This window comes from Symphalangus syndactylus, chromosome 2 (genome assembly GCF_028878055.3).
Source record: "Symphalangus syndactylus isolate Jambi chromosome 2, NHGRI_mSymSyn1-v2.1_pri, whole genome shotgun sequence".
Classification (NCBI taxonomy): Eukaryota; Metazoa; Chordata; class Mammalia; order Primates; family Hylobatidae; genus Symphalangus; species Symphalangus syndactylus.
In genome coordinates this window covers 43093352-43105378 of record NC_072424.2, presented here as the reverse complement: position 1 = coordinate 43105378, position 12027 = coordinate 43093352, and the positions used below count along the sequence as shown (strand labels likewise).

General features: G+C 49.0%; 1 protein-coding gene across 8 annotated transcripts in view; it reads right to left on the bottom strand.

Moving 5' to 3' along the window:
* Positions 1–5260, bottom strand: part of SORBS1 (sorbin and SH3 domain containing 1) — a 253422-nt gene extending 248162 nt beyond the window's left edge. For 3 of the 8 annotated variants that reach the window (XM_055254456.2, XM_063628406.1, XM_063628459.1), the window contains exon 1: positions 4639–5017. Coding sequence is in view for 3 of the 8 variants with exons in the window: in XM_063628406.1 (XP_063484476.1) it covers positions 4639–4653 (15 nt within the window). In the remaining 5 variants the exon portion in view is untranslated. Of the gene's footprint in view, positions 1–4638; positions 5018–5159 lie in introns of those variants that run through there. The other 5 variants (XM_055254448.2, XM_055254471.2, XM_063628529.1 and 2 more) reach the window with 4 other exon arrangements.
* Positions 5261–12027: the final 6767 nt, after the last annotated feature.

Below are 12027 nucleotides of genomic sequence, written 5' to 3'. Positions count from 1 at the left end.
GAAAACAATAACTGCATGACAGAGACCTGGGAACTTTTTTTTCTATAAAAAGCCACTGCTGACCACAGAAGAAGTGGGGGGGGTAAATCAATGGAAGGCCACACAGAAGTAAAAAGCAATTTAGTTGGATTTGGTTCATTTGCCTCTTTTTTGTTTTGTGTGTAAAACACATACACATTCAAAAAAGACTGAATTCAACTGATTTTATTTATTTATTTGGACGGAGTCTCACTCTGTCCCCCAGGCTGGAGTGCAGTGGTACAATCTTGGCTCACTGCAACCTCCACCTCCCAGGCTCAAGCCATTATCTCTGCCTCAGCCTCCTGAGTAGCTGGGATTACAGGCACCCATCACCACACCCAGCTAATTTTTGGGGTTTTTTTGTTTTTGTTTTTGTTTTGAGACGGAGTCTTGCTCTGTCGCCCAGGCTGGGGTGCAGTGGTGCGATCTTGGCTCACTGCAAGCTCCGCCTCCCGGGTTCATGCCATTCTCCTGCCTCAGCCTACCGAGTAGCTGGGACTACAGGCGCCCACCACCACGCCCGGCTAATTTTTTGTATTTTTAGTAGAGACGGGGTTTCACCATGTTGACCAGGCTAGTCTCGAACTCCTGACGTCAGGTGATCCACCTGCTTCGGCCTCCCAAAGTGCTGGGATTACAGGCATAAGCCACCTTACCTGGCCCTCAACTGATTTGAAATGAAGAACAGAGAACATGAACTTTTAATGGCAATAGATTAAAAGAAACTACAAAGATATATTGTTAATAATAAAGAATGAGGGAGGAGGGCAAGGAGAAAGAGGTAAGAAAAAGAAATGGATAGTGGAGGGAGACATAGGAAAAGAAGAATGGGAGACAACAAGATTCAGGGACAGGCCTACATGCCTAACCACACACAAAAAGGGGGAGTCACCAAAGGACCCACAGAGACACTTCCTAGGGCTTGAAGAGTTAGCCAAAGTCAATTACATTGTTCATGGCCAGCTGTTGGCTGTAGCTCCAGACCTTGAACTATTATCACCCTTTATCCTTGCCTTTGAATGGTTAGTGCTCTGGTCAACCACTGTTCACAGCTCTTTAATTGCTCATGGAAACATTCTGAGGCTTAGCTTAGGTCACAAGCCAGAAGCTCCCCCAAATGAGCTACAATTCAGTAAATCTCCAAATATCTCCTCTGAAAAGGGAGTATGCGAAACACTATCTCATAAAACGTTCAAAGCACCGATGAAAATCCAAGGAGAAAATGCTGCTTGCACTGAAACGAAATCCATGGAAAAGTGTTTTGAGTTTTGCATTTACAAAAAAACCGGGACTTCAGCAGAACTGAGTCCCACCTCAGCATCAGCCAGCATCACCACCCGCACACCTGACTTCCCACATGTCCACATTCTGCATGCTCCTGTGGATCTAAAGGCCTCAGTTGGCCCTGAAACTAAGCAGCCTCCATGACACTCTGCAATCTGAGAGTCAACAGGAGCAATCCCAAGGAGATTCCAAGTGAGTCTCAGGCTGAGGCTGAACTCTCAGTCCACCCCCCTACCCCCCATCCTAGTCTACCAAACCTATCCTCACTTCACCCCAAGGGCTGCAGAAGAGCTCAGCTGTTTCAGAGACAATAGAGCCTCCCCCTTTCAAGCTCCATCCTTTTCTCCTCCAAGCTTGGTTTCTGTGTTTTTCCCTTCCCCACATAATCTGTCCCCAGCCTCCTACTTTATCTTGTCTGTTTCTCCAATCTCTCTCTTCTTGTGCTCCTATTTCCTCCTCATGTTTCCCTATTCCATCTTAGAATCATTTCCTCAGAGGAAGAGGGGGCTTAACAGATACATATAGGCCAGGCACAGTGGCTCAAGCCTATAACCCCAGCATGCTGGAAGGCCAATGCAGACGGATCGCTTGAGTCCAGGAGTTTGAGACCAGCCTGGGCAACACCGCAAAACTCTGTCTCTACAAAAAGTACAAAAATTAGCTGGGCGTGGTAGTGCGTGCCTGTGGTCCCAGCTACTCGGAAGGGTGAGGTAGGAGGACTGCCTGGGCCCGGGAGGTCGAGGCTGCAGTGAGCCATGACTGTGCCACTGCACTCCAGCCTGGGTGACAGCTGAGACCCTGTCTCAAAACAACCACCACCACCAAAAAACAAAACAAAACAACAACAACAACAAAATCCCAGATACATCTGGAAACAAGATCTACAATCTATCCACCTGAGTTCCCACCCCAGCTCCACACCTTGCTAGCTGTGCAACCTTGGAAAAATGGCCAAACCTCCCAACCCCTCAAATTCCTCAGTTTGGTGGGGGAGGGGGCGGAACATGGCAATCACAGAGGTCTTTTATAACTCTCATCTTCTAGATAGGTAAACGTTCACCTGTATAACCATAAATAAACCAGCAAGTTAAACATCCACAGGGAAAGAGAACAAATTACAGAAACTCCCTTTCCTCAGCAATCTATCATCCCACCCTCATCTCCCACAGACAACCACTCACCCTGGGGTCTGTGCCTCTCACTCTGGGCCATTCTAGCTCTGAATTATTTACATACTTACGGTAAAACCTCACAAATCACACTAATCAAGGAAAAGGTAGATGTGAATCCAACAGAAGCCTGCGTCCTAGAATGCTTCTTCCATGCCATTGTGCAATACTTTGAATTTACTGTCAGTTTAGCAAACAGGAAAGGACCTGAAAATGCCATCACAAACTGTGACTCTAAGAACAGTGGAGTTGTCAGGAACCCTGGAAGACCCTCTGCCCTATCATCCTCCACTTCATCAGCAAGGACACAGGCCCAGAGAGCAAAAGCCACTAGCCCAAAGTCCAAAGATTGGTGGCCAGGACCAAAGCTAGCTGCCCTGCCTCTGGTCCAGAGCACCAAAGCTTTTTGAGACCATCCATGCCTTTATCCTAGAGACAGGTCAAATCCTAAATTACCATAGAGTGCCCTCTACAGCAAATCTATCTCCACATCCAGGGAGGGGTCTGGAGATAAGTCTGGATGACCTGATCATTATCAATGCTGCACAATAAAAACTTTCTTTCCTGGCCCTGCCCTTTCATTCTTTGCAAAGAAAACCCTAGACTCTGCTATCTGTATTGAACTCTATTTTAGAGAAGGGGAAAGAGGGGAACAGCTGAACAGTGCTTTGTTCCGCCAGGAAGAATTTGCTCATCCTTTCCCATAACTCCTACCCACTCCCCAATATGCCCAATCTCTTCCGAAAAGTTTACAGAAACTCTCCAACTACAACAAATGAAAGCAGGTAGGAGAAGTAAAAGGCCAACATGGCGGGTATCGTCCACAAGATGACAATACCCTCCCAACTCTTTACCCCAGAGAGTAGACAACACTTCATTTCAGTTGCTAATTCCCTGCAGGGAAGTCGCCAAAGGAGTGGTCTCAGGGCCCTCCAGCTGAGAAATGTGCTCTCTGCAACCCCTGGAGAACTAACCCTTTCCTAACCATCTGCTCCAACAGTGCCTTGGGCAAAAGTGCCAACAGACCAACCCTTCCCTTCTTTCCCCTCAGGCCAAGAAAGAGACATCAGAACTTGGTTGGCAAGAGGCTATTTAAGGCAGCATCCAGAGGGCGGGGCAGAAAACTGCTGGAGGCATCCTCCTCCTCCACCCCTCCCCCTCACAGCCCAAACCACACGCCCCTCACTCTGTAGACAGCCATCTACCTCATCGGTGTCTGAAGGCTGCAGGTATGTCCATCATCTGTTTTCTGTCATTGATGCTGCTGACCCCTCTGCTGTCCACCCCACTTTTAATCCAACCCTCCTCTCTTCGATCACCACCAAGATACCTTTCCAACCAAAAACACAGAATTGAATCTAAGCAGAGGAGCTCAAAACACAAGGGGAGTGAAGACAGCCAATCCATCCCCCGCCTCCACTTAAGAGAGGAAAAAAGGGCGCGGGGGGCTGGGCGGGGGGATGTTGAGGGGAGAGATGGAGTCAGAGGCCTGACACGCCAGATAGGTTCCATGATGTCTCTAGATGAACCTCCCTCCTATTGACGGTGAAACCAATTCCAGCAATTTCAGCAGGTCGGCCCTGTGACAACAGGGGCATCCCAACGCTCAGTGTTTAAAACAAAAATCCAAAGGCTCGCCCAGAACATGCTGGGAAAAACCGAGGACTGAATAAAACGAGCCACGCTCAATGGGATCCCTTCTGCTTTTATGTAGCAATGTAATAGCGTAATAAATTCTTGTCTGCCTGGAGAAAGCATGCACTGGTGAATTTCAAAGCCATCTTACGACAGCGGATGCATGGGGATGCAGAATTCGACAGCACATTCCCCCATGAAGGAAACATAATGACTTCAAGTCTCTTTCCCCTCTATCTTGAATGGCGCTACCACGTATCAAGGAAGCCACGTCGGAAAGCAGCGAGGTGGTAGCAGAGGATGCCCGGGGAATTCGGAGAAAGGAGTTGCTTGCTGTCCATGTCGGTGATGAGCTGCCTAGCAAGATGCTGTCAGCCACTCGGGGAGAAGAAGGGGCACGGGCGGCACGGGCAGGCGCGGTGTCCCCGGCGCATACTAGTCCCCGTTCATTCAGGCGGGTCCGGCCAACCGCGTCGTCCTTGCGCCCCTCCCGCCGCCCTCTCCAGGGGATGCTGATGAATGAACACACCTGAGATGCCTCCATCCCGCCGCTCGCTCCCTCCGCCTTCCTCTGGCTGCTGCAGAGGTGCCCCTCCTCGGTAGTTTCACTTTACAGCACAAACCCATCCGGGCTTTGATGTCTCCTCCACCCACCCACATTGCAGCCACCCTGAGACGGGCGGACATTCTCTCCTAGCAGAGGCCATGATCGCACTACCCCCCATCCACCAAAAAAGGAAATTAAAAAACCCCCAACCCTGGAAGCCCCCAGATCCTCCGCACCCTGGGGAACTTTCCTTGAAAGACTGGGGATTCGCCGAGCAGGCAGGATGGAAGGTTCGGCCGCGAGGGACCACCGCTTTCCCTGTGCCCATGGGGGAATGCTCTGGGGGAGGGGGTCCCCCAAGTCCCTCCGACAGCTGGCCCTTTAAATGCGCCTCCTCCGAGCGCGGAACAAAGGCGCCGCCCGCGGGGGCCGGGCCGCGCACACCCCCGGCGCTGCCGCCGCCGAGCGGGCAAGCGCGACCGGGCGGGCGAGCGCGGGCTTACCTTGCTGGTCGCCGGGCGGGCGGGCTGCGCGCGTCCGCCCCACTCGCACTACACGCTGCAGCTGGCCCCGCTCTGTTTTTCTGGGACTCAGCGCTGACTTCACCGACACTCCGCGGACAACCAATGGGCTGCGGTGCCCGCCCCCTCATTAGCATGCCTCTGGAAGCGTCCACTCTGGCAGCGCCCGGCCAGCGGGCGGTGCCAGGGGGCGGGGCCGGGCCCGGCCGTGACAGGAAGGGGCGTGTGCGCGGATGGGAGGCGAGGAAGCGTCCGGCGCCGGGCTCCTGGCATTGTGAGCCCGCCGGCCTCCGCCGGTAACGGGCGCGCGGGCCTAGTAACCCTTTCCGTCCTGGCCGGGCCGGACGCTGGCCTGGCGCGCCTTCTGGTCCTTCAGAAGGGTCGCCCACGGGGAGCTTGGAAGGAACCTTAGACGTAAAATAACAGTGATAAGTTATTTAACCCCTGGGCCTCAGTTTACCCATCTGTAAAATGGCATAATAGTACCGATTTCGTAAAATCTAGTGAAGATTAAGATAGTTAACATAGGTGATGCATTTAGATCAGTGTCTGGCCGTCGTGCTACATAAACGTTTGCTGTCGTCATTCGTGTGCTCTGTACCAGCCAGTGTGCTTAATGCTTCCCGGATATTTCCTCACTTGATCCTCTTAGCCTGATAAGAGAGGAACGATTACTAATCCATATTTTTCTAGTGAGAAAACTGAAAATAATTACTATTTTTATGCAGGAAAACTGAGGTGTAGTTTAAGCAGCTTGAACGAGGTCACACAGCAAGTGGTGCAACCAGGATTTGAACCCAGGCTCTCAGATTTCACTCATGCAACACACATATATTTAGAGGCTCTGTGGCAGTGCTGGACCCCGGTGTTAACTGCAGAAAACAAGACAGGCAAGGCCTTTTCCCTTAGGAAGCTTCCATTTTAGTGGAGACAAATAAATAAATAAGATCCTCTACAGTGTGAAAAGTAGAGTGCATACAATGCAACAGGGTCATTGCAAGTGGGGGGAAGGCACTGTGTTAGATGGGGTTCAGAGCTAACCACTGTGGTATACCATTCTCCTGACCTCCTCTAGTCCCCCTCAGAGTTACAGAAAAGGAAACAGAGACAGGGGTCAGAGTGGGGAAACTGCTGGCCCAAGGTCGCAGAGCCAGCAAGTACTGGTCTGGAACTTACTCCCTCCATGCCCAGCTTCCCACATCCCTGAAGATAAGACACTCGCCCGTTGAGCTGAACACAGCTGATTTTTGTCAGCTGCCCTTGCAAGAATCTTCACCCAGAGAACATTCCCAGGGAACAGGCTGTGGGTGGCAGGGTAAAGACTGGCCTTGACTGCACAGACTGATCGGAAACTCATCAGCAAAGATTCTTAGATGTCAGGGAATGGTGACAAGTCTTTGGTGACCACCTGGTGTCCTCTGCTGTGTATTAAAAAAAAAAAAAAAAAAAAGAAGACTCCTAGCCATCTGGAAGCTTACTCTATAAATGAGAAAACACTGGGGAACTACTCAACCTGGGGAGCCCCCAGCCTTCCCCTATCTGCACCTCATCCTGCAGCTTTTCAAAGAACACTTCCCCGGCTCTCGTATTTATTTACTCCACAATCTGTGTATGACAGCTCTCTCTGGGCTATAAGGTAATAAAACAGCTAGTATTTATTGAGCACGTCTAGGCTGCTATGCACCGTACTATACTTGTGCTAAGAGCTTTACATGCGTTAACTGACATCCACCACACGACCCCAGGTGGGAATAGTGTCATTATCCTGAGGTTACCCACAGAGGTGGAAAACAAAGGGTACAGAGACTAGTTTTACCCAGCAAATTCAGGGTAACACCATTTTAGAATAGCCAAAAAAAAAAAAAAAAATTCAAAACAATCCAAATATCCAATTTGAGTGCATCGGTTAATGATAGTACAACTATATGACAGAATATCATATATTAATAGCTACAAAAAATGAAGAGGTTTATTGACACATAAAGATGCTCATAATAGGCTAGGAGTAGTGGCTCACACCTGTAATCCCAGCACTGTAGGAAGCCAAAGTGGGCAGGGGTGGATCGCCTGAGCTCAGGAGTTCGATACCAGCCTGGGAAACATGGTGAAACCCCATCTCTACTAAAAAATCCAAAGTTAGCTGGGCATGGCGGCATGCACCTGTGATCCTAGCTACTTGGGAGGCTGAGGCAGGAGAATCACTTGAGCCTGGGAGGCAGAGGTTGCAGTGAGCCAAGATCGTGCCACTGCACTACAGCCTGGGCAACAGAATGAGACTCCATCTCAAAAAAAGAAAAAAAAAAAAAAAAGATGCTCAGATTATTGAATGGAAAGATAGGTTGAAAACTAGTTTTATACTGCAATCCCATTAGAACTATTCTTTTTTTTTTTTTTTTTTTTTGAGACGGAGTCTCGCTCTGTCACCCAGGCCGAGTGCAGTGGCGCAATCTCGGCTCACTGCAAGCTCTGCCTCCCGGGTTCATGCCATTCTCCTGCCTCAGCCTCTCCGAGTAGCTGGGACTACAGGCGCCTGCCACCACGCCCCGCTAATTTTTTTTGTATTTTTAGTAGAGACGGGGTTTCACCGTGGTCTCGATCTCCTGACCTCATGATCCGCCCGCCTCGGCCTCCCAAAGTGCTGGGATTACAAGCGTGAGCCACCGCGCCCGGCCCATTAGAACTATTCTTATGGGATTGCAAGTAATTATTTTTGCTCATCTATAGTCTTCTGATTTTTTTCTTCATAAACATCTACCAACTTGTCCAATGAAAATAAAACAAAATAATTTTAAGATGAAAAACCAGACTCTATCAATGAAGATTTCATCTATACCATCTCAAGGAATCTTAAGGGAGGCCTAAGGCTTCAAGTCATCCCTCAAATATTGAACCTCTCTGCTGTTTCCAGTCTGTGTCACTGTTGCATGTCTCACTGTAAGGCATAACATTGCCATTAGGATTTATGAAAGAAATGGAAAAATAGTGGAAAGTCAAGAGAGAAGGAAAGTGGAGAAAACAGAAAGAAAAATCCTACTGGTGGCCAGGCGCGGTGGCTCACGCCAGTAATCCCAGCACTTTGGGAGGCCGAGGCAGGCAGATCACGAGGTCAGGAGTTCGAGACCAGCCTGGCCAACATAGTGAAACCCCATCTCTACTAAAAATACAAAAAATTAGCCAGGCGTGGTGGCACACACCTGTAATCCCAGCTACTCGGGAGGCTGAGGCAGGAGAATCGCTTGAACCCGGGAGGTGGAGGTTGCAGAGACCACACCACTGCACTCTAGCCTGGCGACAGAGCGAGACTCCATCTCAAAAAAAAAAAAAAAGAAAAGAAAAATCCTACTGTCCTTCAGGACTCATCTCAGGTGTCTCCTCCAAGAAATGTTGAAAGTCACGGTCTGTCGATGGGTTGTGTTTTTGTTTTTGTTTCTGTTTTTGAGACAGGGTTTCACTCACTCCTGTCACCCAGGCTGGAATGCAATGGTGCAATCTCAGCTCACTGCAGCCTTGATCTTCTGGGCTCAAGGGATCCTCCTGCCTCACCCTCCCAAGTAGCTGGGACTACAGGCATGGGCCACTGTGGCCAGCTAATTTTTTGTATTTTTGGTAGAGATAGAGTTTCACCATTTTGCCAGGCTAGTCTCGAACTCCCGGACTCAAGCGATCTGCCCCCCTCAGCCTCCCCAAGTGCTGGGATTACAGGCGTGAGCCACCGCACCTGGCCAGTCTTTCAATGTTTTAACACTGAAAGCAACTCAAGAAATCATCAGGTGTAATCGTATCAGTTCATCCTATCTCCAGTCATTCATAGATTCATCTGGGCAGCAGGCCCTGAGCTAGGTGCTGGCTACAAGGTGGTGAGAGAGATACTTGCTCCCTACTTCCCAAAGGTGAGCCCTGAGGAACCAGAGGCCCAGGGAGGTTCGTTTGGGCAGGGCCAGCCCTGTGTGGATGCAGCCTGTGCTGAGGAGGGCCCCACACTTGATTACATGCTCTGCTGTCACCATCTTGAAATTCTTCATTTTTGAACAAAGGGCCCTGCCTTTAATTTTTGAACTGAGCCCTGTAAATTATGTAACTTGTCCTGGAGAGGGTGAACCTTGAGGCCTTGTCAGTGCATCAGTGACTGACCCTTGAGTAAACAGTAAAACTTCCTGTTCTCCAGTCTCAGTCTTCACCGTTTCTCTTAAACCTGGGTCCCCAGGGAAACGGGAGGACTCCTGCCTTCCAGCCCTACAGTGCTTCATTTCTTCCTTTCTCTTGGAACTTGCCATATATGGCATAAACTCGTGTATATTTCTGTGTAGCCTTATCCCTCATTTCCTCTCCCCAGCAGACTGTAAATTCCATGAGGTTGTGCCTTGTGTCTGCTCATCTCAAACAGTCCTTAGTCCTGTGTTTTACACGCTGTTTAAAATGTGCTTAAGTTTAATTTAATCTTATTAGTAACTCCTCGTTTTCTCTTCGTGTGTATCAGATTATTCCCAGCAGTCCTTCTACTGTTGGAGAGAATTAAAAATATCAGGCAGAGTCATGCACACAAACCAGGATCATAAACATGCTGTGGGAAGCATCCCCCAAGCAGGTCATAAGTGTGAGGAATTAGGAAAGGAGGGAGCAGGATTTTTCAGAGGACAGCCCAGAGTCGTCAGCCTTTACTTCATCTTCAGAGCCACACAGACTGGGAGAGAGGGAAATAAACTAGAGGCCCTGGAGCTGGCAGTAGCATAACGGTTAAGGCTGCGGGCTCCAGAGACACCTGGCAGAATCCTAGCTCCAGTGCCTAGTGTGCAGACTTCCGTCATCTGTAACCTGGAGAAAACACAACCCTCCGTAGGTTTACTTGCAAGCTGAAGATGAGATCGTGCATGGATAGTGCCTACACACTGCCTGACGCACATAAGCATCAATAAGTGAATATTATTTTAACATTACTAGGAGGCAGTGTTGAGAAAGACGCCTTCTTAGAATACGTTGGTTTTGGTAAGTTGTTTTCCCAGTTACCTGAAATATTGACTATAGTCATTTTCAGAGATGCCATGCTGGAGAACGCCAGGAGAAAAGAAGAAAATCAAATGAGAGAAAGAGAGTTATGAATCAAAGAGTTTTGCTGCTCTATCACCAAAAACCCCTTGATGATTTTTGTCTAATGCCTTCTGTAGCATCTTACAGAAAGCGAAGCAAGTAGTGGAAAGAGCAATAACTGATTGTCTTGTTTCTTACTGATTAATTACTGAGAAAAAAGCAAATATACAAACGCGTGCCTCAGGGCACGGAACTGATTTGAAGATGATGGAATGCCCAAGCCAAGAATTCCACATTCCTTAGAGGTCAATGCTGGTGGACGATCATTTAGGGAAGTTTGGTGAAATGGTGGAGGTTGATCAAGAGAAGTCTATGGGGCCAGGTGGAAAACCAGAGGAGTAGGAGGCATTGCTGTGCTTGGGAAGCAGAGATAGGATGAGTATGAGTAACCCCAGGACTCAGGTCACAGGGCCTCTGTTTATCAATCTATAAACACTGGCTCTGGCTGGCACACTGGTGTGCACCTGTAATCCCAGTGCTTTGGGAGGCTGAGTTGGGAGGTCACTTCATCCTAGGAGTTTGAGGTTACAGTGAGCTATGATTGCACCACTGCACTCCAGCCTGGATAACAGAGCAAGATGCTGTATCTAAAAGATAATAAAAATAAAAACACTTTCTCCAGTGTGTCTTGTGTTGTTGCTTGGGAGAAAACTTGTACACATAATAGCACCCCAAATATTGTATTGTATTTGGCCAAATATCCAAGATTTGGCTTGGAGATAATTTTATGCTATTAGATAGTCAAAATAAAGACATTTAAAATGGTGGCCTGACCAGGCACAGTGGCTCATTCCTATAATCTCAGTGCTTTGGGAGGCTGAGGCAGGAGGATCACTTGAGGCCAGGAGTTTGAGACCAGCCTGGGCAACATAGCAAGACTCTATCTCTACAAAGAAATTTTTAAAAATTAACTGAGCAAGGCCAGTCATGGTGGCTCACACCTATAATCTCAGTGCTTTGGGAGGCTGAGGCAGGAGGATCACTTGAGGCCAGGAGTTTGAGACCAGCCTGGGCAACATAGCAAGACTCTATCTCTACAAAGAAATTTTTAAAAATTAACTGAGCAAGGCCAGTCATGGTGGCTCACACCTATAATCTCAGCATTTTGGGAGGGTGAGGCAGGTGAATCACTTGAGGCCAGGAGTTTGACACCAGCCTGGCCAACACAGCAAAACCCCACCTCTACTAAAAATACAAAAATTATCCAGGCGTTGTGGCAAGTGCCTGTAATTCCAGCTACTCGGGAGGCTGAGGCAAGAGAATTGCTTGAACCCAGGAAGTGGAAGTTGCAGTGAGCTGAGATTGTGCCACTGCACTCCAGCCTGGGCAACAGAGTGAGACTGTGTCTCAAAAAAAAAAAGAATACATAGATATTAGCTGGGCATGGTGGTGTGTACCTGTAGTCCTAGCTACTTGGGAGGCTCAGACAGGAGGATCCCTTGAGCCCAGAAGTTCCAGCCTCCAGTGAGCCATGATCCCATTGCTGCACTCCAGCCTGGGCAACAGAGTAAAATCCTGTAAAAAAAGAAGAAAAGAGGGAGGGAGGGAGAGAGGGAGGGAGGGAGGGAAGAAGGAAGGCAGGCAGGCAGGCAGGCAAGCAAAGTCCTGTAAAAAGAAGAAAAGAAGAAAAGAAGGAAGGGAGGGAGGGGATGGGAGGAGAGGGGAAAGGAGGGGAGGGGAGAGGAGAGGAGAGGGGGGAGGCAAGGGGAGGGGACAAGAAGGGAGGAGAGGGGAGGGGAGGAAGGAAGGAAGGAAAGAGGGAAGG